The following is a 26,955-nucleotide window of genomic DNA, read 5'->3' on the forward strand; positions in this document are numbered from 1 at the left end:
CCTGTCTGCTGATTACTGCACTAAACCTTGTCCCGAGTTATAATGCACTCGGCCCTGTTTTGCTTTTTGCTGACCTTGACCATGGCTCAGTTATTATCACACCAGACCAGCCCACTGTTTATACTATCCCTGTCATGGTAACTACTGTACTGTAATCTGGGCCCTCTGTCTGTTACATTACACTAGGTCGTATCACAGTATATCTCAGTTATTATTGCACTAGACAATGTCTCCCGTAATATTCCACGAGGCATTCTCATTTATTACTGCACAAGATCAGCTGTTGGCTTATTTTATGCTAGGTGCTCTATCTAGACCGAGTCTCAGTTTATATTAATCTAGATCCTATATCAGTAATCAATTGCAGGGCGATGGATAAAAGGGAGAGGGGTCGTGTGTGTGACTAGATAAGTGGCTCTCTGTGGTTGTCTCAGATGAAACGGGCCAAATGGCCTCCTTCAAAGATTGAACCCCCCCCCCACCCACCTTAAACCAATTTATATTTCTCCCTTCTAACTATGCTCCAGTTCTGCCGAAGGGCCATAAAGGCTCGAAACGTTAACTGATTTCTTCTCCGCCGATGCTGCCAGACTTGCTGAGTTTTTCCAGATAATTCTGTTTTTGTTTTGAACCATTGTTTGTTTCTTGCATCAATGGCGGCCGTTATGCCCATAATCCCCCGCGCCGCAGAAACCGCTCTATCCAACTCGCGCCTTTCCCCAGGCGCTGAGAGTGCGCATGCTCCCCAGGGCCAGCCGCGGGGCATTCTGGGCAGTTCCTTTGTTGTGAGTCGGACTCGGTGGAAACGGGAGAAGAAACCGGGAAGCGGCGGCGAGGATGGGGGAGGCGCTGCAGCATCGCTTTAATGGGCAGCCCCGACCCCCAGTCCCCCAGCCCGGGGAGATCACCGCACGGCCGCCGGGCCCGGCCGCTCTTATTCGGCCTCTGAGAGCCGCTGTTCCTGAGGCTGCGCTCGCCCCCCGCTCAGTTTCTCCATTGAATCCTGTTTCTCTCCTTGTTTTTCCCAACTCAGATTCACCGCCTCATTTTCTTTTCTTCCTCTGAGCCCCTGAACTCCATCTGACAGGGTCATGTTGGAGAGCGGGCATTGACTGTCCTGGGAAACAACAGCAAGAGGAGCTCAGAGGCCGGAGGAGCAGCGAGTTCAGTCACCAATCGGGGAGATTGAGGACTGGACCCTGAGTCAATCAGTCAGGGGAGTCAGAGTGAACCCCTGGGAAATCAGTCACCTCTGAAAAATTAAAGGAGTATCTCTTTTATCAACAACATTATTTAACATTTATCAGTATTTTTATTTATTTCATGGGATGTGGGCATCACTGGCAAGGCCACCGTTTGTTGCCTATCCTAATTGCCTTGAATTGAGTGACTTGTTCGGCCATTTCAGAAGCAGTTAAGCGTCAACCACGTTTCTGTGGACCTAGGGTCACATGTGGGCCACAACAGGTAAGGATGACAGGTTTCCTTCTCTAAAGGACATTAGTGAACCAGATTGATTTTGCAATGATCTGGTCACTGTTACTGACACCAGCTTTATATTCCAGATTTTATTAAATGGAGTTAAATTGCACCAGCTGTGCTGATGAGATTTGAACCAATCTCCCCAGAGCATCAGCTTTAGAATTACAAGTTCAGTGACATTATCAGTACGCCACCATCTTCCTGGAGTTCCTGGCCTTTGTTTCAGATGCTTCTGTGCCAAGTTGACCAGGTGTTTAAAGGTCATTCATTTCCCTCGTTCCATGTTGTTGTTAGTTAAAGATATAGATTAATTCCTCACTGATCATGCAACCATTTGTGATATTTAGAGAGACAATCATTCAGATTTCTGCACATTTATCAGTTAAAGAAACATCCTTCATGCAATTAGTGATCCACATTATGTACTGGGGGAGATGTCTGGTGACTTCAGCCTTTAAAATTCTCATCCTTTTGTTCAATTTCCTCCATGGAGTCACCCCTCCCTACCTCTCTGACATCCTCAAGCCCTATACCCTCTAAATAAGGAGAAGCACTTTCCAGTGTGAGACGGGTCAGTGAGCAGATAACACAGATTGAAGGTAATTGGCAGCAGAACCAGAGGTGACGAGGGACATAATGCAGTGATTTGTTATGCTCCAGAAAGCACTGCCGGAAAGGGTGGTGGAAGCAAATTCAGTAATACATTTCAAATGGGATAAATACTCAAATTAGAAAAAAATTGCAGGGCTGTTGGGAAAGGGCAGGATTGTGGTGTTAAAGTGCACAGCTCTTTCAAAGATCCAGTGTGGCCATGATGGGCAGAATGGCCTCCTTCCGTGCTGTGCCATTCCATGACGTTAGGCACTCTGCATTCCTCTGATTCTGGCCCCTTACTTGCTAATGACCTCAACAAAAGAGCTAAATTCCAGAGATGATTTGAAAGTGACGTACCTTGGCCCAGTGTGGCATCAAGGAGCCCGAGTAACATTGAAGGCAATGGGAATTAGGAGGGGGGATTCTGGCTGGAGTCATGGCCAATACTAAGGAAGGTGCTTGTGGTTGTTGGAGGCCAAACATCTCAGCCTAAGACATTGGTGTGTGACTTGCAGAGGCATTTGGAGGTGATAGCATTTTCATAATCCTGCTATCCTGGTCCTTTGAGGTGCTGGAAGTTGAGGGTTTGTGAGATTCTGTTGAAGTTCTTGTCGAGTTTTAAATATATAAAATTCCTCTCCATCACCCACTGCCTCTCTCACCTCTCCCTTTCCTTCTATAGATGCCGGAGTCTTGTGTAGACACAGACTGATTCTCTTCCCTGAAGGACATTAGTGAACCGATTGTGTTTTTATGACAATTTGATGACTTTCATGGTCACTTTTCCAGAGTGCCAGCCCCACAAATTACCAGGATAATTCAGCTCAATATCACAACCTGCCTTTGCTTTTCTGGGATTCTCTCTCACTCCATTTTTTTTGTTTTAAATCAAATTCACAGGATATTTGAAGTCGAAGGATTTGCAGTCGAGAAACACAAACACATCATATCAAGATCTGCCTCAATCACAAAATTTATCATAACCTGAATATCATCAGATTTTGAACATGGAAGGAAAAAGCACTGTTCACAGTGGGGAGAAACCGTGCATGTGCTCTGTGTGTGAACAAGACTTCAGCCATTCATCCAGCCTGTCAGAACATAAATGCAGTCAGAATGGGGAGAAACCGTTGAGATTTGGGAAGGGATACAATTATCCATTCAAGGTAGAAATTCATCAGGGTCGTCACAACGGGGAGAGGCCATTCACCTGCACTGACTGTGGGAAGGGATTCACTACCTCATCCCACCTTCTGACACACCAGCGCATTCACACCGGAGAAAAGCCGTTCACCTGCTCCAAGTGTGGGAAGGGATTTGCTCATTCATCCAACCTGCTGAGACACCAGCGAGTTCACACTGATGAGAGACCTTTTCAATGCCCAGACTGCGGGAAGCACTACAAAAGCTCTGGGGAACTGATGTCTCACCAACGTGTTCACACTGATGTGACACCGTTCAAGTGCTCTCACTGTGGGACTGGGTTCAGACGATCATCTGACCTCAGGGTACATCAGCGCATTCACACTGGGGAAAGGCCATTCACCTGTTCAGAGTGTGGGAAGGGATTTACTACCTCATCTTACCTTCTAACACACCAGTGCATTCACACTGGGGAGAGGCCATTCGCCTGCTCCGAGTGTGGAAAGGGATTCACTCAGTCATCCCATCTGCTGACACACCAGCGAGTTCACACTGGGGAGAGGCCATTCACCTGCTCTGAGTGTGGGAAGGGATTCACTCAGTCATCCAACCTGCTGACACACCAGCGAATTCACACTGGGGAGAGGCCATTCATCTGCTCCAAATGTGGGAAGGGATTTACTTGTTCATCCCACCTGCTGACACATCAACGAGTTCACACTGGGAAGAGGCCGTTCACCTGCTCCAAGTGTGGGAAGGACTTCTCTCACTCATCAAACCTGCTGAGGCACCAGCGAGTTCACACTGGCAAGAGACCTTTTAAATGTCCAGATTGCGGGAAGTGCTGTGTAAGTTCCGGGGAACTGATGTCCCAGCAACGTGTTCACACTGGCAAGAGGCCATTCAGATGCTCTCACTGTGGCATTGGATTCAGCCAATCATCTGACCTCACTGTACTTGAGCGGATTCACACTGGGGAGAGGCCGTTCACCTGCTCCAAGTGTGGGAGGGGATTCACTCGGTCATCCTACCTGCTGACGCATCAGCGAATTCACACTGGGGAGAGGCTGTTCACATGCTCCGACTGTGGGAAGAGATTCAATCAGCTATGCACGCTTTTGGGACACCAGCGAGTTCACACTGGGGGGAGGCCGTTCACCTGCTCTGAGTGTGGAAAGGGATTCCCTACTTCATCCCAACTGCTGACGCACCAGCGCACTCACACTGGGGAGAGACCGTTCAGCTGCTCCAAGTGTGAGAAGGGGTTCACTTGTTCATCCCACCTGCTGACGCACCAGCGGGTTCACACCGGGGAGAGACCATTTACCTGCTCCAAGTGTGGGAAGGGGTTTGCTCACTCATCCAACCTGCTGAGGCACCAGCGAGTTCACACTGATGAGAGACCTTTTAAATGTGCAGACTGCGGGAAGTGCTATAAAAGTTCCCAGGAACTGATGTCCCACCAACGTGTTCACACTGACGAGAGACCATTCAGGTGCTTTCACTGTGGGACTGGGTTCAGACGATCATCTGATCTCACTGTACATCAGCACAGTCACACTGAGGAGAAGCCGTTCACCTGTCCCGAGTGTGGGAGGGGATTCACTACCTCATCCCGCCTGCTGACACACCAGCGAGTTCACACTGGGGAGAGGCCGTTCGCCTGCTCCGAGTGTGGTAAGGAGTTCACTCAGTCATCCCACCTGCTGACGCACCAGCGCACTCATACTGGGGAAAGGCCATTCACCTGCTCTGAGTGTGGAAAGGGATTCACTACCTCATCCCAGCTGCTTACACACCAACGCACTCATACTGGGGAGAGGCCATTCACATGCTCCAGGTGTGGGAAGGGATTCACTTGTTCATCCCACCTGCTGACGCACCAGCGGGTTCACACTGGAGAGAGACCATTCATCTGCTCCAAATGTGGGAAGGGATTTTCTCACTCATCCAACCTGCTGAGACACCAGCGAGTTCACACTAACGAGTGACCTTTTAAATGTCCAGATTGTGGGAAATGCTATAAAAGTTCCCAGGATCTGCTATCGCATCAAAGCGTTCATTGTCGTGAGGTCAGGTGCTCTCATTGTGGGACTAGGTTCAGGCAATCATCTCACCTCACTGTTACACCAGTGTGATCACAATGGGGAGAGGCTGTCTCATGCTCAGAGTGTGGGAAAAGAATTGATCAGACATGCATCCTTCTCAGATACCAGCAAGTTTTCACTGGGGAGAGACCGATCACCTGCTCCCTGTGTGGGTAGGGATTCAGTCATACAGCCTGCTATTGGACAGTCACTCAATTGCTTTATGTGTGGGTGGGGATTCACTCAGTCATGCAGCCTGTGTTGTACAGTCATTCACTTGCTCTGTGTGTGGGAAAGGATTCATGGAATCAACTGACCTGACGAATCACCAACATGTTCACACTTGGAAACGATTATGCAGGTGATATGAACATGAGATTGGATTCATTAATTCATCCAATCTCTGGACACACCAGTGAGTTCACACTGGGCTGAGACTGCTCACCTGCTCCATGTGTTGGAAGGGATTCACTCAGTTGTTTAAACTTCTGACTCATCAGTGAGTTCACACTGCATGGAGGGTGTTTGTCTCTTGTGTGTGTCTATGTGTAAAAGGATTTGATCATCATAACAACTGTAAAAATGTCAATGACGAAGTGTCATTTCCTGTCTGGAAACACATTTCCTGATAATGGATATAGCATTGATCAGAGATCCTGAAATTCATTTCAAATTGTTAGAATGTTGCTCCCTAAAAGCTAAATATACTTTGTGTTTTTACAGAATTATCTGTATCCCTTTAAACAAACTCGGAAACAAGGAAACAATGAGACATTAGTTTAATGTTTTTATTTCTAGTACATAACCCATTACATACAGAGACCATGAGATTACTGGATACTCATGGGAGGACTCATCAGAAAGAGTTGTGAGCACATTATTCAAATCAGTCTGCTTGAAGTTCAAGGACATCGAGCTTTTGTGTATTGATCGTTTTTGACTTTAGGAACATTTCACTAACTTGATGATAACATGTCAACACATTCTGGTTATTTGTTTATCAAAATGGAACACACTAACCCATTAAATCAACTTGTAAATGAGGTAATCCTCTTCAGTGAGTCTGTGTGATATTGTCATTGCTTTTGTCATGATTTGTACATGAATATCTCATCTCCTTCTGAAAGACTTAATATCGTTGTATTCAGTCCATCTCCTAACAATATAGCTCGGTGCTGAGAACATGCACTGTCTGTCCTTTCAGATCATTAATCTCTTCATGTCTATTCACAGATTCTAATCTTACCCTCAATTTGACCTCCTCGAACCTGTTTCTATTGCAGATCATTAGTTTTAATGTGTGTACGTGTCTTTACTATGGAGAAATGTTGAATAAAGTTATTAGAATTACTCGGGTCTTCCTCACCTGGCCTCCCTCTGTCTACATTCCCCACCTCGAGGCTCAGGAAAATTCTTCCTTTTGTAGCTTCAAAGCCTTTCTCTTGGTCAGTGCAAACATTTCCATCTATTCTTTGTCCTTATAATCTGTCTTAGAATTCTCTTTATCAAGTGGACCATCAATATAAGGGGAATTAGCATAATCTGTAATACCGGGATAAAAGTAGATGCTGTGATTATCCAGGGATGTTGTTCTATATTTTACTCTATCTCCCACCGGGGATGATCACCCAGGGTCACAATAGACCACTCAACATTATTGTTTGTTGTTTCCTATGTCCCAGATGTTGTTCAATATTGATTTAAGATTCAGAGAAAATAGTGGGATTGTATGAACAAAATTGATCAGTCACTGGAGGATAACGTTGACTTGAATTTCTCTAATATAATGGCCTTATAGATATTGATACTTTGTCCTCAGGATTAGTCAAGTTGGCTGGTGTTGACCAATTGATGGGACAGGAAGTATTCCTGTGTCAGTGTGGTTCTCTGAGTACAAATGTGTGGTTGTGTGTTCATCATTGAGGGTGTGTGTGTGTGTGTTTCGGTCTCTGCGTGTGGGTGTCTGTGAGTGTGTGCCGTTTGTCATTCGTTGTACCACAAACCACCTGCTTTCTGAGCAGATGATGTGGCTCCTGAGAATCCCATTGAGTGATTTGAATGGGACCATTCAGAGATTCTTCATCCAGGGTGAAACCACAGGCTGACCGTGTGCTGTGTAAAACCTGATATCTACACAACCAGGCCCCACTTCTCCTGGAACAACATGAAGTGTCTGCTGCTTTTCAGATCCCTTCATTTTCCCTCACAGTTATCCTCAGATAGTTCACAAATTTCTTGTGTACACCATCATCCAACATGCCTATGGTCTCCACTTTAAATATTTCCATCGGTCTTACCAACAGATAGCAATGGGATTGCTGCTATCCCAGGAATCAGTTCTGAAATACTGTTACTCTGGTTTTAAGGCTTCCTAGAGTAATACACTGATTCAGATCTTCCCACCTAATACCAATCCATATCCCCATCTGAGTTTCAGATTTTAATGTGATTGTCCACAAACCCTCCACACATACAAGAGATTGTCTTTGAGATCAGTTCTTCCTTTATAATGTATTACATACAAATTAGGAACAGGAGCAGGTCACTCTGCCCCTCGAGCCTGCTCCGCCATTCAATAAGATCATGGCTGATTTGATTGTAACCTCAACCCCATATTCCTGCCTACCCCTGATAAACTTTCCCCCCCTTGTTAATCATGAATATATCTAGCTCTGCCTTAAAAATATTCAAAGACTCTACTTCCACTGCTTTTTGAGGAAGAGAGTTCCAAAGACTCACACCCTCTGAGAGAAAAAAATTCTCCTCGTCTCTATCCTAAATGGGCAACCCCTTATTTTGAAACAGTGACCCCTAGTTCTAGATTCTCCCACAAGAGGAAACATCCTCTGCAAATCCACCCTGTCAAGACCCCTCAGGATCTTACATGTTTCAATCAAGTCACCTCTTACAATTAAACTCCAGTGGATACATGCCTAGCCTGTCCAACCTTTCCTCATAAGACAACCTGCCCATTCCTGGTATTAGTCTCGTAAACCTTCTCTGAACTGCTTCCAATGCATTTACATCTTTCCTTAAATAAGGTGACCAATACCATACACATTACTCTAGATGTGGTCTCACCAGTGTCCTGTACAACTGAAGCATAACCTCCCTACTTTTATATTCAATTCTCCTCACAAAAAAAAATAGTTTTCCTACTAGCATTTTGTGATTCATGCACTAGGACACCCAGATCCCTCTGAATCTCAGAGCTCTGCAATCTCTCACCATTTAAATAATAATCCTTTTTTATTCTTCCTGTCAAAATGGACAATTTCATATTTTCCCACATTTGTCAGATTTTTGCCCACTCACTTAACCTGTCTGTGTCCGTTTGTAGCCTCATGTCCTCTTCACAACTTACTTTCCTATCTATCTTTGTGTCATCAGCAAATTTAGCAACCATACCTTTGGTCCCTTCATCCAAGTCACTTACAAAAAGTGTAAAAAGTTGAGGCCCCAGCACTGATCCCTGTGGCACACCACTTGTTACATCCTGTCATCTTTCCTATTAACTAGCCAATTTTCTATCCATGCCAATATGTTACCCCATACACCATGGGTTTTTATTTTCTGCAAGAACCTTTGATGTAACACCTTATCAAATGCCTTCTGGAAATCTAAGTAGAGCCACTGGTTCCCCTCTATCCACAGCACATGCGACTGCTTCAAAAAGCTCCAATAAATTCGTTAAACATGATTTCCTTGCTCAAAATCATGTTGACTCTGTCTGATAACCTTGAATCTTTCTCATGCCTTTGATCATACCTGCTAACATTTTCCCTATGACAGATGTTAAACTAACTGATATGCAGTTTTCTGCTTTCTGTCTCCCTTCCTTTTTGACTAAAGGAGTTACATTTGTTATTTTCCAATTGAATGGAATCTTCCTGGAACCTAGGGAACTTTGGAAAATTAAAACAAAGGCATAAACTATCTTACAAGCCACTTCTTTTAAGGCCCTAGGATGAAGTCCATCAGGATCCAGGGATTTGTCAGCCCGCAGCTCCATCAATTTGCTAAGTACCACTTCCCTGGTGATTGTAATTTTCCCACAGACAGAACAAACATTTCTCCTTCCACAATCAGAAGCCAACCATACATGAATTAAGTGATTCTATAAGATCTTGTTGAAATTTTTCTTTTGAGTTTCCTGTCTGTAAATCATCCACTTCTAATATCCTGTAAAAGGAGTTTACATAAGTCATCAACTCTAAATACAGGATAGAAATTCAGAACAGGCAATTCTAGTTTTCATGGAACGTTTTTGCCTCTCATTCCCCCGAATCTATAAATCTCTGTCCCACACACTCCTCTCCCTCTCTGCTCATTTTTCCAGATTCAGCGTCCAGTCTCCTACTTATTCTTTTCTCCTCTCCAGATTCTCTCTCCTCCTGTCCTTAAGCTGGTGACTCAGGATCAATCCCACTACTTCACTCTAATCTTACCAAATAATGCAGCTCACAACAAGAAATCATCTTTGATAAGTGTATTTTCAAATATTTGGAAAGAATCACCTTTTCCCAATTGTGGAGATCAGGGAGTCCAGTGATTAGTTCAGAGCTTCCTTCTCCCCAGGTCTGTTCTAACAAGCTGTGTCTATGAGTTACATTGATACAGACTTACTCAGTAAGGGATCTCACTGAACTATGACACAAGCTGTGTCTATCTGAGTTACATTTATACAGATTCACTCACTCAGCAAGTGATTGGGTCTGACTGAGCTACAACAACTGCAACATCTTATGTTTATATCGAGCTTTTAACATGATAAAATACCCATGGAGTTTCACATGAGCAGAATGACATATTAGGCCAGATGACCAAAAGCTTGGTCAAAGAGGTCGGTTATAAGGACTGTCTTAAAGGAGGAAAGTGAAGTTGAAAGATGGCGGGGTTTAGGGAGGAAATTCCAGAGCTTAGGGTCCAGGCAGCTGAAGGCACAACCACCAATGGTGGAGCGATTAAAATCAGGGATGAAGGACATTGGGTAATGGTGCTCCATGTATGTGGGCCTGATAGCCCAGGCTCAAGGCCCAAATCTGAACTTTGGGACATAGTCCCTGGTCTCACAGAAAAGCAATTCCTCATATAAACATCTTGTAATATCTTTGTTTATTGATAACATGAAATGTTAGGACCAGTTGAGTCCTCCTGTGTACTCGATGGGGATTGACTTTAACAGATATATGAAATCCTCTGGATTTCAGTGTTACAACAAGAATGTTTTAATAAAAAGAAAACATATATATATATATCCTGGAAAACCAGAAGAACAAAATGGGGAAATACACAGCAGCTCAATCATTTCAAAGTGATAAATGAATGGTCACTGTTTCAGGTGGGGCTCCTTCAGAATGAACACTTCCCACCACCAGCACCAACCCCCCTCCCCCTCCCTTTTCACTGAACATTCCTTCACCCACTCATCCACCCATTGCACATCCACCCAATGGCTCCCAGCCCGGATTGACATTCAGCACGAACCCAGTGAGAGGGTGAGCTGGCCCTCGGGATGTCAGAATGGACAAGAGCTGGAAGTGGTTCCAATCAATACATTTTCTGTGCCATTACTTAAAAAGGAAATTAATATTTTATCAAGCGCCCCTGTGCACCCATGGTGAATTACAATTTCTAGCCCAGACCCTTCCTATTGCTTCTCCGTGGTGAATCCTGTGTGGTTTCAGCAGAGAGAGAGACAGGCTGCTCACATCCCTGCTCTCACTGCCGAGAGGCTTGTGGTCTCCACCGTCTGGGTTTCAGAGCTCCACAGGGTCCCGGCAAAGACTGATCCACCTTTACAGAGGCAGATTCAGCTGGGGAGAGATGGGGGCAGCATGTAGGCTACTGCCTGGAGGGTGGTGGGGGGTGGGGGGGTTCGTGGGTGTTGGGTGGGGTAATTATTGAGAATGCTTTGAGTGGAGTTCCCACTTAACATGTCTCCTTTGTCCATCATCCCTCTACTGGACCAGAGTCACATCATTCCTCCCACTCTGCTGCAGAGACCAGCTTGGTGGAGATCAGTGACATGTTGTAAGGTCACAGATACAGTGTCTGTCATCCTGTTTAAGGCAGTAGACATCTCCTGCACGGCCGTGGTCATGACCTGCATGGGCCCATTTCAGAGCCGTGCTTGAAGCTCCATGGAGGCAGCCACTCTCTCCATGACAGACAGTCTCTGGAATTTCCTCCAGCCCTACGACCCTCTGAGCACCTTATGCTTCTCCAATTCTGACCCCTTCCTCACTACCCCACCTACATCACTCCACCATTGGTGGCCGTGCTTTCAGCTTCCGAGGTCTCAAGCTCTGGAATTCCCTCCCTAAACCTCTCTCTGTCTCCTCCTCTAAAACACTTCTTAGAATCTACCTCTTTGACCAGGTTTTTAATCATCTGTGAAGCACCTTGGCATGTTTTACTATGTTAAAGGTTCTATATAAATGCAACCTGTTGTTGTTATTGCCTTTCATTGGTAGACTCAGGAATGTCACACAAACATTTTCAATTCTCGTACCATAATTATGTTATGACACAGCAGCTTTTTAAAATCCTAGAGGGAGACTTTAAAATATAGGTTATGACAGTTCTTTAAGTGGTATGATTTGACTTGTAACTCTACATTCAGGAATAAGACCACCAGTTCTAGGGAGGTTTTTACATCAAGCTACATGAGACATTTATTAATTTACACAAGTTAAACATATACACATGGCTACAAATGACTACTATCATAACTTAAAACAAATTCCCAAACTAATCTCCACTAAGGCAGCAACAACCCTTAGACTTTAAGCAGACACCAGGCAAAGCATTTTCACTTTACAAATTCAAAATGAGGTTCCTTTCACTTTGGTTCCTTTGCAGACAGTTGTAGGCTTACAGCTGGTTTTTATGATACATGCCTCTGCCCTGCACACACAAAACTGCCTTCTGTTATACCCGGCATATCTCATTGAATGTAAATTCTCATTGTATCACCAGCCCTTTTGAACTCCATCTCTTCTAACAATAAAACCCCTTTCATAGTGCCAATTTTATTAGTAATATAAACATATTGCTTGATGTCTGCTGGCTAGGTGCAAGATTTCACTCCCCTTCTTGAATGCTCTATTCAACAAAATGCAAATGTACCTCTACTTCTCTGGTTACATCTCAAAACTAATATCCATCAAAGCACCCAGACTCGCTGGCTTGAATCCAATTGAGGCACATACACACTGACTAAACCTCTATTTTAAAAAAAAATTCCAATAACATTATATACATTAAGCTTCATGACAATTATCACAATCATTTTCAGAGTGGAAGCTTAAACCTGCCGTTTCACTTTCAGTCAGGAACATATCACACTTTTACACCAGCCTCTGATTTGACAGCATGTTTCCAGCATTCACCATTGTTCTTCCTGCCTCTAAACACAGTTGTAAAGGAGCCTTCTGTTCCGTGTCCAGGAGCTCTGAACCATAGAAGAGAGCGGCTGGGACACATTTCTTACACACCTCAGGATTAACCCACATGTTCAATCCTGGATGTGATTAACAGCAGCAGAAACAGTAGAATCCAACCCCTGCAGTCACTCATGAACTCGCTGGTGTCTCCGCAGGTGGGATGATCGAGTGAATCCCTTCCCACACACAGAGCACGTGAACGGCCTCTCCCCACTGTGAGTGTGTTGGTGTCTGTGCAAATGAGATGACCAAATGAATCTCTTCCCACAGTCGGGGCAGGTGAATGACCTCTCTCCAGTGTGAGTGCGTCGGTGTCTCAGCAGATCACTGCTGCTTTGAAAGCTCTTTTCACAGTCAGAACATTTAAAAGCTCTCACATCAGAGTGAACTCCCTGGTGTGTCAGCAGGTGTGATAACTGAGTGAATCCCTTCCCACATTCAGAGCAAATGAACGGTCTCTCCCCAGTGTGAACTTGCTGCTACGCAGTGAGTTGAGCTGATCGCCTGAACCCAGTTCCGCAGTGAGAGGATATGAACGGTCTCTCCTCAGTGTGCACACGTTGATGGGATAACAGTTCCCCAAAGCTTTTAAAGCACATCCCACAATCTGGGCATTTAAATGGTCTTTCCCCAGTGTGAATTCGTTGGTGGGTATGTAAGCTGGATAACTGAGTGAATCCCTTCCCACATACAGAGCAGGTGAACGGCCTCTCCCCGGTGTGACTGCGTCGATGAATTTCCAACACAGATGGGGATCTGAAGCCCTTCCCACAGTTGCCACATTTCCACGGTTTCTCCGTGGTGAGGGTGTCCTTGTGTCTCTCCAGGTTGAATGATAGGTTGAAGCCTTGTTCGCATACAGAGCACATGTACGGTTTCTCCCCGCTGTGAATGGTGCAATGCTTTTTCAAGCTGTGAAACTGATTAAAGCTCTTTCCACAGTCAGTTCCCTGGAGCACTCACACCAGCGCTTTTCCAGCCACACTAATGTTTGAAATCATCCCACAGACAGAGCAGACAAACATTTCTCCTTCCACATTCAAAGTCTGATGGAATTCAGGTCCTGATGAATTGAGTGACTCTGTTAAATCTTGAAGGGTTTGAGTTTCCTGTCTGTAAATACTCCAGTTCTAATGCTTGGAAATGGAGTTTACAAAAATCATCATCACTGTAAGAATAAGACAGAAATTCAAAACAGACAATTCGAGTTTCTATGGAACATTTTCCCCCCAAACTTGTAAATCCCCGTCCCATACAATCCTCCCCCCTCCCTGGGCTGAAATCCAAACCCATGTCACCATCTCCACCATTTCTTTCTTCCATTCCCAGTTTTCTCCCTCTCTCTACTCTGACTGGGTTCAGTTCTCCAGCTCCTGTGTGCAGAGTAAAGTGAATCAGTCAATCATTTCTCTCCTGGTCACTGGAACCCTGAAGCTCTGGCCACTCTCTGTTCCCTCATCAAGATGGTCATCCATGCACCCTGCTGGCTGAAAATGCCTCTCCCAACATGATGGCCAGCTGCCTGGGTGACCTGGGCCTGTCACTGAGGAAGCCCCACTCCTCTGATTCATCCTGACTCCCTTTCTTAAGCAGTCCCTCAGGATTGAGGATGACTTGCTTCCAATCTCTCTCAATGGATTTGGAGATGGCTGATAAGTCCAGGCGTATTCAGCAGACTCTGTCACATGCGGGCATGTGGTGATTGAAGGGTTGGATGGATAAGGTGTTGGTGGGTCGTGTGCTCTCTGATGCCCCAACCTTGCCCCTGCATACTCTTGGTGAAGTCTTTCAATGCGTTTGGTGCCTTCACAAATAAACCTTCTACAGTTTGGTCAGTCAAAATCCAGGGATTCCTATGAGACTGCAGGGATGTTTGGTCTCTCCAATGATGCTTTGAGGACATACCTAAATGTTTCCTTTGTTCTCCTGGGAGTCTCCTGATGTGACTCAATTCCAAGTAGAACAGTTGCTCCTGGAATCTGCTGTCAGGCACACGAACAACATGTCCTGCACAGCAGAGCTGGTTTTGAGTGGTTAGCGCCTCAATGCTGGGCATGTTGGCTTGGGAGAGGACACCAACTTTCTCGTCACCAGATTTGGAGGATCTTGTGAAGGCACCACTGGTGGGAATTCTCCAATGCTCTGAGGTGCCTGCTCTAGGTTGTCCAAGCCTCTGAAGCCTTTAGGAGTGTGGGGATCACTGCTGCCCAGTAAACCATTATCTCCGTCTTGAATTGAGATCTTCATCCTCAAAAACTCATCTCCTCATTCGGCCGAAGGCTGAGCTGGAATATTAGAGGTGATATTTAATCAGTTATGTCTGCTTTCGTCAAAAAGAGGCTGCCAAGATATGGAAAACAATCCACATTTTCCTTGATTTCGCAGTTGACAGGAGGTGTTAAAACCCACAAAACAGATAAAAAATGGTGGGTAGAAAGTGCACAGGAGAGCCAACAACTCACGGACACCAACGACATGCGTGGTTTTATCAGCGCTGTCAAGACCATCCATGACCCAAACACTCAGGGGCCAACCCCACTGAGAGCCAAGTATGGAAGGAACTTCTTCAGGGAGAGGGAGGAGGTCAGTACTCACTGGAGAGATCATTTTAGAGAACTCCTCAACCAAGACTCTGTCTTTGACTTGAATGTTCTCAATTCCATTCCTCAATAACCCGTCCGGCTCAGTCTCGGTGCTACCACGGTCCAGAGTGAAAGTGAAAAATCCATTTGACAGCTGAAAAACAACAAGATCTGGAGCAGATGGAATCCCTGCTGAAATTCCAAAACACGGCGGAGTTACACTCCTGGCCCGGCTGCACATCCTCATATTCCTCATTGGGAAGAGGGATGCATGCTGGGGGCTCTCTGGGACACTGTGACTGAGACAAGCCCAAATGTGATAATTACAAAGGAGTCTCCCTGCTATCTGCCACAGGGAAAATCATTGCAAGGATTCTCCTCAATCACCTCCTCCCAATTGCCAAAAAGCTCCTTCCAGAGTCACAGTGCAGGTTTTCCCTATCGAGAGGCACCACAGACATAATCTTCACTGTGCAGCAAACCCAAGAAAAATCCAAGGAACAGCTCCAACCACCGTTCCTGACCTTCTTGAACTTCACAAGTCTTTTACACTGTCAGACATGAAGCTTTATGCAGTATTCTCCCCAAATTCAGCTCTCAGAAATTTGCCACCATCCTTCTACTCCACAATGACAGGAAAGCCGTGATCCTCATCAACGGAACCACCACAGACCCTATCTCAGTGAAGACTTGGATCAGACAAGGCTGTGTCATTGCACCAACCCTCTTCTCTATTTTCCTCTCTGCATCTCGCCTCAAGCAAATTACCAACAGGTGTGGAGATAATCTACAGAACAGACAGGAAGCCTACACCTTCCAAATAACAACAGAATCAGTCCAACCTCAGACATTGAGCTCCAGTAAGCAGATGCCTTATCTGTATGTTAAAACCATAAAACTGTGTTGATTCCATAACCGTTAATATCCTTGCCTCATAAATGTCCAGCAATCTCAGTTTTTAAATTTTCAATACCTAGCACAAAGGAAGATGGTTGTAGTTGTTGGAGATCAGTCATCTCAGCTCCAGGAGTTCTGCAGTTACTGAGTTACTGCAGGAGTTCCTCAGGGTAGTGTCCTCGACCCAACCATCTTTAGCTGCTTCATCAATTACCTTCCTTCCATCATAAGGGCAAAAGTGGGGATGTTCGCTGATGACTGCACAATGTTCAGCACCATTCGCAACACCTCCGATACTGAAGCAGTCCATGTCCAAATGCAGCAAGACCTGGACAATATCCAGGCTTGGGCTGACATGTGGCAAATAACATTTGCATCACAGAAGTGCCAGGCAATGACCATCTCTAACAGGAGAGAATCGAACCATCAAGCCCTGACATTCAATGGCATTACCATTGCTGAATCCCCCACTATCAACATCCAGTGGGAAACCATTGACAGAAACTGAACTCGACTATCCATATAAATACTGTGGCTACAAGAGCAGATCAGAGGCTCGGAGTCCTGCGGTGAGTAAGTCACTTCCTGACTCCCCATAGCCTGTCCACTATCTACAAGATGGACTGCAGGAACTCACCAAGGGTCCTTAGGCAGTATCTTCAAAACCCATGACCAGTGCCACCTGGATGGACAAGGGGAGCAGACACACAGGAACACCATCACCTGGAAATTCCCCCCCAAACCACTCACCATCCTGACTTGGAAATATATCGCCGTTCCTTCACTGTCACTGGGTCAAAATCCTGGAACTCTCTCCCTAACAGCATTGTGGGTGTACCTACACCACATGGACTGCAGCAGTTCAAGAAGGCAGCTCAGCACCACCTTCTTGAGGGCAACTAGGGATGGGCAATAAATGCTGGCCCAGCCAGTGAAGCCCACATCCCATTAACTGATTTTTTAAAAAATTGAGCGAATCTCAACAGAATTCCAAATTTCCACTGTATTTTCTGTGGTGATTTCTGACTTTGTTTCTGAACACCCTCGTCTCAGTTAAACAAATAAATATAAATAATAAATTATTTGTACATTTAAATGGTAGAAATTATTTTACTCAACTAGTCATGCAACAAATTTTTAGAAAAACATAATTTTAGTAAAATACTGTGGATGCTGGAAATCTGAAATAAAAACAGAAAGTTCTGGAAATCCTCAGCAGGTTTGGCAGCTTCTGTGAAGAGAGAGAAACAGATTTAACATTTCCAATCCAATATGATTCTTCTTCAGAACTGAGTATTTCCAGCATTCTGACTTCATTTTAAACACATAATTGATGTAAACTTTATTGTCCTTACAGGTATCTGGATGTAAATCTGATTTCAGACCTTCCTCTGAACAGTTTTCAAACTGACTCCAACTCATTGTCCATTCCTTCACTAAAGACCCGGATGGAAAACACTCAGCACAAGATGGCGACAGCCGGTTGCCTGGGCCTGTTACCGGGGAGGAAGCCCCTACTCCCTGATCAGCCCTGACTCCCACTCGCAAGATGGCGGCCAGTGAGCCCGCTGCCCCCGGGCCTGTCACCGCGAAGAAAAAGTCCAGTTTCTGGTTGGAATTTATGACAAATCAGCTTTCATAATGATGCTGAGTTTTAGCCAATGAGGGAGATCCGTGATTAGTCCCGCCCCTCATTCACTCTGATTGGTTGGAGGACCTGTCGCTGCCGCTCGGTCCTCCAGTCCCACCCCTTCTTCCTATTGGTCCGGAACTGCCATCAATCACCGGGCTTTGTGAGTTGAAGCATGCGCAGTGCTGATGCTGTAGCTGGAGTGAGGCCTGTGGGCAACAAACCTGAATAAGAAGCTTCAGGTCCCGCGTTTGTATCGAGCGGGGGAAACAGCTGCGGCTTCTCCCGGCGACAGGCCTGAGTTAATGGTCACCATCTTTATAGAGGCCGCAAACCCGCAGAAGGCAAAAAATCAGAGAGAGAGTTTGTTGTGAAGTCAATGAGTTGTTGTAAATCAGGGGGTCAGGGTTACAGTCAACAACAACAACAACTTCTATTTATATAGAGCCTTTAGTATCAGAAACCATCCCAGTGCATTTCACAGGAAAATTACAAAACAAAGTGTGACACTGAGACACATGAGGAGATATGAGAACAGGTGACCAAAAGCTTGGTCAAAGAGGTAGGTTTTAAAAAGTGTCTTAAAGGAGGAAAGTGAGGTAGAGATGGAGAGATGTAGGGAGGGAATTCCAGAGCTTGGGGCTGAGGAAACTGAAGACACGGTGACCAGAGTTGGAGCGATTTTAGTAGGGAATGTACAAGAGGTCAGAATTAGAGCAGCACAGATATCTCAGAGGGCTGTCGGACTGGAGGAGATTATAGAGATAGGGAGGGACGAGGCCATGGAGGGATTCAAATACAAGGTTGAGCATTTTAAAATCAAGGCATTGCTCGACAGGGAGCCAATGCAAGTCAGGGGTACATTGCACAGGGGTGATAGGGGAATGGGACTTTCTGCGAGTTCAGACTCGGGCAGCAGACTTTTGGATGGCCTCAAGTTTACAGAAGGTACAATGTGGGAGATCAGCCAGGAGTGAATTGGAACAGTCGAGTCCGGAGGTCACGAAGGTGCGGATGAGTGTTTCAGCAGCAGATATGCTGAGACAGGTCGGGCAGTTACAGCCTTGGAAACGGGCAGTCTTAGTGATGGCACAGATATGAGATCAGAAATTCATCTCGGGATCAAATGTGACACCAAAGTTGTGAACAGACTGGCCTAATGTCAGAGTATTGCCAGGGAGAGAGATGGAGTTGGTCATTGGGAAATGGAAGTTGGAGCAGAGACCAAAAACAGTGGCTTCAATCTTCTCAATATTTAACTGGAGTTAAGCAGTCAGCAGGGAGAGAACCAGGAACCAGAATGGGCCCTGAGACTGATACCAGTTTTAACTTAGTTAGCGTGGGAGAGAAAGAAGGAAGGAAACCCTGGGAGGTTTGGAGAGACCTCATGATTGCTCATTAAATCTCTACACAGTAAGTTCTGGACACAAGGTTAATGTCTGCTATTCTGTGTGGTCGGTCAGGGTTTTTCAGATTAATGTTTTGTTATAAGTCATGAATGAAGCGAGTTATTAAACATATTGTTATCTCTAGTTGTACAAATTTGTTGAAAGAATATGGAAAGGATTATCTAACACTTTATTCGGATTTCAGCACAGGGAGGAGGGAGACTGTGTGGAGTGGAGATCTGTGGCTTTGGGAGAACATGAGAGGAAAGGAAAAATGTTCTATAGAAATTAGAATTGTCTGTTCTGAGTTTTTGTCTTGGACTTACAGTGATGACTTTTGTAAACCCCTTTTACAGGATATTAAAAGGAGAGGATTTGTGGACGGAAAACTCAAACCAAACATCACATCAAGATCTGACAGAGTCATTTGATTCATCAGGAACTGAATATCATTGGCCTTTGACTGTGGAAGGAGAAATATTTGATCTGTCTGTGGGAAAAGATTTCAAACATTAGTGTGACTGGTAAAGCACTGAGACACACACACACCCGAGTGAGAGTGTTCCAGTGCACTGACTGTGGAAAGAACCTTAACCAGTTACACAGCCTGAAAGACATCACACCATTCACAGCGGGGAGAAATTGTACACGTGTTCTGTGTATGGACAAGGCTTCAATTGATTGTCCAACCTGGAGAGACATGAGGACACCGACACCACGGAGAAACCATGGAAATGTGGGGACTGTGGAAAGGCATTCACTTGCCCGTCCAAGCTGGAAACTCATCGACGCATCCACACTGGGGAGAGACCGTTCACCTGCTCCGTGTGTGGGAAGGAATTCACTCAGTCATCTAACCTAGCATTACACCAGCGAGTTCACACTGGGGAGAGGCCATTCACCTGTTCAGTGTGTGGGAAAGGATTCATTCAGTCATACAACCTAGCATTACACCGGCGAGTTCACACCGGGGAGAGGCCATTCACCTGCTCCGTGTGTGGAAAGGGATTCATCAATTCATCTAACCTAGTGTCACACCAGCGAGTTCACACTGAGGTGAAACCGTTCAGCTGCACTTCCTGTGGAATGAACTTTAGGCTTTCGTCCACCCTGCTGAAACATCAGCGAGTTCACACTGGGGAGAAACCATTCAACTGCACTGACTGTGGAAAGAGCTTCAGGCATTCAGGCAGTCTCATTGTACACCAGCGAGTTCACACTGGGGAGAGGCCGTTCACCTGCTCCATGTGTGGGAAGGGATTCACTGATTCATGCCAACTGCTGAGACACGAACGAGTTCACACTGGAGAGAGACCGTTTACCTGCTCTGAGTGTGGGAAAGGATTCATTGATTCATCCCAATTGCTGAAACACCAGCGAGTTCACAAGTGACTGCAGGGGTTGGATTCTGCTGTTAGTCACAACCAGGACTGAACCATGTTCATTCTGACAGTTGGGGTTTGTTTCTGCTGATGTTAATAATCCCTGTAACTGGACTGCAGTTTAATATTCTGGATTTATAACTAATTGTGTTATTGGGGCTGCAGTATCCCTTTAAGAACCACTGTCTGTGATCTTTCTCCATAATTTAGGAATTCTCATCAGAAATTAGTTCACAAAAAGATCATGAACTTTTACTTCAACCCTAAATTGATCTTTGGTACGAACTGTACAAATCAGTGTCTGGAAGGTTCCACTGATTAACATCTTCATTCAGAAAGTGCTGATTAATCCTTGCTGACAATTCATACTGACTTGCACATTACTCACAGTGACACCTCCATTATCCACCAGAAAGAAGGGGAATGGGAACTGGTGGAGAATCGAGAGACCCTAAATGTTACCTGTCCTGTCTGGCACAGAAATCCCCTCAGCACAGAAATAGAGACAAGCCCAATCCAAGTACCAGACTGTAAGAAATTGCCATCTAATAAATGTATAAAATCTTAAGAAATTTATGGAATATTGTAGAAATTGCTCACTCTCTCTTATGAAGAAAGCTTCCACAGCAGCTTGCTGGGTAACAAACAAAGGACAGGTCTGTTATCTCTGCCAAGGACATGTCTCTAGCACAGGCCCTTAAAAAGATATTTCTAACCCTGATACAATTGGATCTCATGAACCATACATAAACTGTTGTAGCAGATATCTAGTTCATGGTTCATGTGTTTTAGAGCATAGCTTTTGGTTTTTGAAATTAAAATCTTAACTGTAGAAAATGGCTTAAATTGAATTCAAGCAAGCTTGGATAGAATGAAGGGGCTGCTTCTCCATTTTTGGGTACGCTTCAGCCTCACAACCCTAACCTTTGGCTGCCCAGTCTGGAGGGGCTGGGTAAGTCAGAGGATCTTCTACTGGCCCTGCTCTTGGTTAAAAGAACAATTTGTAGATCCAGGCTGGGTGGGGCATCTAGGAGGGGGGCGGGGGAGGTTACACTAGCTGTTGGCCTCTCTTTCACAGTCTCATCTGTGCCCGGTAACCGTGGAGAGGGAGCATGCAGTATCCACTGCTTGATACTTTGTAGAACATCAGCAGACAGAGTGTTTCATAGATACCGGGAATAATATTCTGTTTATTCAGAAAGGTTCTCTGAACTCTTGTTGGGACTTTGTTGCTGATTTTCAGTTCTTTTAGTTTAATTGGCATGGATTGAGAATTGGTTGACAGACCAGAAACAGAGAGTGGGAATAAATGGGTCTTTATCTGGGTGGCTGGTGGTGACTAGTGGTGTACCGCAGGGATCAGTGCTTGGGCCCCAGCTATTCACGATATATATAAATGACTTGGATGAGGGAACCAAATGCAATATTTTCAAGTTTGCTGACAACACTAAACAGGATTTGACAGGCACTAGGACCCAGCTGGGAACAGAGAACCTGAAGATCCGCCCACCCCTTTACGTCACCAATATAGCGCATGCGCTCCGCTCCCTGCTGACCCAAGATGGTGGCCATGAATCTGGGCCTGTTTCTTGGAAGACCCGAGGCTGCAAAAGCGGGAACTGCAGGTTCGATTTCGGGTTTTGAGGCCTTCACCAGTTGTTTAAGAACCCTCCCCATCTACCTGCCGACTCCATCGCTCCCTCTGCGTTTCCGCATTCTTACCGGTTTGGAGATACGACAGACAAGAGATGCCCCAGAGCCATCTCTGCGCATGCCTAACCATTGGCGTTACCGCGCATGCGCACATCTCTCCTTTGGTGGGGATAGGGGACATTCACCATCGCGGGGAATGCTGGGTAACTTCCCCGACATGGAAAGTTCAAACCAGTGACAAGTGATTCTCGTTTGCTATGATGTGGAGGTAGGGCCGCGGTGGGATGGAAATCAATAAAATTAGGAACCAAATTATACCGAAACTCAAGCCACCTTTTGTGCATCAGCCAGCAGTTTTTCCATCCATGGCTCTTTTAATGCTTCTGGGTCAGGGAATCCGTCTTTAACTAGTTTGTGTACAAGCTGATTGCGTGGGTCCTGAGCTATTGGTGGGTTTGAACAAGACAAACAGAATTTGAAAGGCTGAAGGCATCAGAATTTTACTCCCTAAAGATGAAGAATGTTACATTAACTACTGAAAGGGTAGAAAAGTGAAACATTGTCCATCTAAATGTCGGAAATAGATACAAAATGAGGGGGGTATCAATCTCTATATCTTTAACAGACATTGGCTTGGAAAGAGGGAAATGACCTGGTCCACTTGCTAATCAATCACCACTGGCCAACATTATTACACTATCAAGAGTTCAGGGTCTCAGAGGAAAAAGAAATATGAGGCCGTGAATCTAATTTGGGAAATACAGTGAAAGAAATACAATTCACTTTACAAATTAATGTATTGAACTTCAGATCAAAATAATTGTTTCCAATTACTATATTCAGTTTGCCCAACACCGATGAGGAATCGTTGTGGATAATGTTCACTGTTTTATACTATTCTATTTTTCTATTATTGTGATGCATGAGTTTCCCCTCCGTTCTATAACATATGAATGGCGAATCATTCTATCCAGAATGCTCCGTGTGGGTGAATATGGCCTATCTCCATCAGAAGGGTCGTAATGCACAGGCGCAGGAAGGCCCTGCCCCTCCCAGAGGGAGGGGATCTGCTGGACACAGCCTCTGCCACCTTACAAATATGTGGGCTTCTTCTTATTGCAACTTCCCAGCCAATTAGTTGTTGTGAGGTTGCAGCAGAGTAATGTATTTGCTTTATAATTCCATAATCCATCTGCACTATCACAATGGGGATACTCCCTTAACTTGACTCTTTATTAATAATGTCACTAGGGTATGTGAAATGTGTAGAATTATTGGACCAAACTCGACCAGGTACTCTTTGTGCTTAACTGACCAGTGAACCCTATTATCTGTTTCAGCACACAGGTAGATCAATTTTTCCACAGGGATCAATGTGAGAGAATTATCCACCCTGGAATTCTCAGTATGGACAGGGTGGGATGTGTTTTCAGACAGGATGTCCCAGTTCTCCACCCTGGGGTTCTCAGTATGAACAGGGTGGGATGTGTTTTCAGACAGGATGTCCCAGTTCTCCACCTTTAAAGGGACAAGGAGAGGACCAGCTGGACTGAATGACTCGGAATGCCTGAAACAATATGTATTATGGGATAGAGAAGTTTAGTCTGAGTTAGAAACTCAAACAGGCTCTTCACTGCAGACAGGTCACCATGGAAACACTGATAAGACATTCCATTCCACAGAATCGACTCATTGAAAACTCTAATCAGATCAGGGAAAGGACAGAGTTTGTCTGTTAAGCACATTAGAAACTTAAACCAGAGTGAGGAATAAAATAGATTAAATTATAATGTGTAATGTTTATACATATAATCGTAATTCTGTTAAGAAATAACAGAATTAATAGTAGGCAAGGTAGTTTAGTGTTAATGAGAAAATTACTGAAATGAAGTAACTGATGGGAATCAGGGAATGTGTCCTTGTAAATCACAGATTTGAGAAATTCCAGCTGTCGTTTCTTCATTTTCTACCAAAACCCAGCAGAGAAGACAAATAGTCAGGGGCCAGAGCTGGATCATGACAGGGTATAAAAGTGAAGCATTCTGATGTTAGGGGCAGTTGGGACTGGAGACACCGGAGATCAAGCTCAGGGTGCCCGAGGTTCCATCCAGCGGGCTGACCTCGTGTAAGTGACTATGGACACACGGGACTTGCATGTTTACTCTGATTGATGGTAAAATTAGATGCTCAACCAGGAGCCTTTGTTGGACAGGGGTGATGGGTGTACAACATTTGGTACGAGTAAGCACACAGGCAGCAGAGTTTTGGATGACCTCAAGACCTCAATATTATGGGGAGATTGAATGTGGGAGGCCTGCTGGGAGTGTGTTTGGATAGTCAAGACTGGAGGTAACAAAGGAATGGATGAGAGTTTTAGCAGATGAGACCAGGGCAGAATCGGGTGATGTTATTGAGGTGTAAATTGGGGGTGTTGGTGATGATCCAGATAGGTGGTTGGAAGCTCAACTTGGGATCAGATATTACATTGAACCTGTGAACTGTCTGGTTCTGACTCAGTCAGTTGGCAGGGAGAGGGATGAAGTCTGTGACTAGAGAGGGAGTTAGTAGTGGGGACTGACGACACTGGTTTCAGTCTTCCTAATATTTAATTGGAGGAAATTTCTGTTCATCTAGTACTGGATGTCAGACAAGTCAGGAATGTGTGTGAGTTGGAGGAGAGATTGGAGGTGATAATGTTCGCATATACCTGTTACCTAGGTCCTTCTTGGTGGTGGAGGTTGAGGATTTAGGAGGTTCTGTTAAATTTCTCATCGAGTTGTAGATATATAAAATTTCTCTCCTTCATACCCTGCTTCTCACAACCCTCCCCCACACTTATCTCTCTCTCTCTCCAGCCACTGCACCTCCCCCCCACCGCCCCTGCACTCCCCCCCCCCCCCCCCCCAACCCACCTGCCCCCCCGACTCTCTCTTTCCCTCTCTCCTTCCATAGACACTAGCGTCATGTGTAGACCCAGACTGCGTGACAGGTTCCCTTCCCAGAAGGACATTAGTGAACCAGTTGGGTTTTTTTTGACAGTTCAGCAGTTTTCATGGTTATTTTTCCCTCGTGCCGACCCCAGAAATTACCAGATTCATTCAGCTCAATTTCACAACCTGCCCTTGTGTTTTGTGGGTTCTCTCTCGCTCCCTTTTCACTGTTTTAATCAATTTCACAGGGTATTAGAAGTGGAGGATTCGCAGTCGGGAAACTCAAACAAAATATCACAACAGGGTCTGACGGAGTTGCAAATTTATCGTAACCTGAATATCATCGGAATTTTAACATGGAAGGACAAAGCACCATTCACAGTGGAGAGAAACCATACACGTGTTCTGTATGTGGACAAGTCTTCAGCCGATCATCTGGCCTGTCGAGACACAAGCACAGTCACAACAGGGAGAAGCCATGGACATGTAAAGACTGTGGAAAGATATTCATTACCCCATCTAAGTTGGAAACTCATCGGCGCAAACACACGGGGGAGAGACCCTTCACCTGCTGTGTGTGTCAGGAAGGATTCACTCAGTCATCCCACCTTCTGAGACACCAGCGAGTTCACACTGATGAGAGACCGTTCAGGTGCTCTCACTGTGGAACTGGGTTTAGGCAATCATCTCAACTTATGGTACACCAGCGTGTTCACACTCAGGGGAGGCCATTCACCTGCTTCGAGTGTGGCAAGGGATTCACTACCTCATCCCACCTTCTCAGACACCAGCGAGTTCACAGTGGGGAGAAGCCATTCACTTGCCCTGAGTGTGGGAAGGGATTCACTCAGTCATCCAACCTGGTGACACACCAGCGAGTTCACACTGGGGAGAGGCCGTTCACCTGCACAGAATGTGGGAAGGGATTCACTCAGTTTTCCAAACTGTTGGCACACCAGCGAGTTCACACTGGGAGTGGGCATTCAACTGCTTTGAATGAGGCAAGGGATTAAATCAGTAATCTGCCCTGCTGTGACACCGGGGTGGGTTCACATTGGGGAGAGGCCTTTTAAATGCATAGACTGTGGAGATTCATTCACCCTACCTGCGAACATGCCAGTTCATGCTGCTCCAAGTGTGGGAAGGGATTAATTAATTTATTCCACACCAGCAGGTTCACACTGGCGAGAGACCTTTTGAATGCCAGATTGTGGGAAATGATATTAAAGTTCCTGGGAACTGTTGGTCGTATTCACGCTGACGAGACCGTTCAGGTGCTTTCACTGCGGGACTGGGTTCAGGCGATCAATTCACTGTACACTGTACACCAGCGAATTCACACTGGGGAGAGGCCGTACACCTGCTCTGAACATGGAAAGGGAAATGCATATTTATCCCATCTGCTGAGATACTAGTGAGTTCACAAATAACTACACTGATTGGATTTTGCTGTTAATCACAACAAGATTGAACCATCTCCATTGTGATCTGTTTCTGTTGATGTTAATAAACTCCAGCCCAATTATAGATGTTAATATTGTGGATAAACGTCAAATAAATCAACTTTGTTTTAAATACAGTGTGTTGAATCTTCTCAATATCTCTAACATGAGTTAGTTCCTTTTGAAGTGCTCTCCTTCTCCCCTGTCTCCTCCATCCTCATCTCCAACAAGAAGTGAGAGGAGTTCATGGAGCTTCTTTGTCACTAAGATCCAATCAGCTGCCCCTGCTGCTTCCAT

The 26,955-nt window shown here is 45.2% G+C and overlaps 1 protein-coding gene and 1 pseudogene across 2 annotated transcripts in view; one reads left to right on the top strand and one right to left on the bottom strand.

Annotated features, from left to right (window-relative positions):
* The first annotated feature begins 3,004 nt into the window (after nucleotides 1–3,004).
* The window catches only part of LOC144698404 (uncharacterized), a 111,490-nt gene continuing 87,539 nt past the window's right edge, over nucleotides 3,005–26,955 (top strand). The window contains 4 exon segments of the mRNA XM_078570350.1: nucleotides 3,005–5,351; nucleotides 15,140–15,337; nucleotides 19,948–20,631; nucleotides 25,549–26,217. Of these exon segments, the coding sequence (XP_078426476.1) occupies nucleotides 3,084–5,351; nucleotides 15,140–15,337; nucleotides 19,948–20,631; nucleotides 25,549–26,217 (3,819 nt within the window). The 5' untranslated portion in view covers nucleotides 3,005–3,083.
* LOC144697171 (uncharacterized) lies at nucleotides 11,958–17,640 on the bottom strand (annotated as a pseudogene). The gene is made up of 3 exons (XR_013580311.1): nucleotides 17,589–17,640; nucleotides 15,350–15,490; nucleotides 11,958–13,922 (listed from the first exon to the last, which is right to left on the bottom strand). The product of XR_013580311.1 is annotated as an uncharacterized LOC144697171 (transcript).

This window comes from Cetorhinus maximus, chromosome 23 (assembly GCF_964194155.1).
Source record: "Cetorhinus maximus chromosome 23, sCetMax3.hap1.1, whole genome shotgun sequence".
Lineage (NCBI taxonomy): Eukaryota > Metazoa > Chordata > Chondrichthyes > Lamniformes > Cetorhinidae > Cetorhinus > Cetorhinus maximus.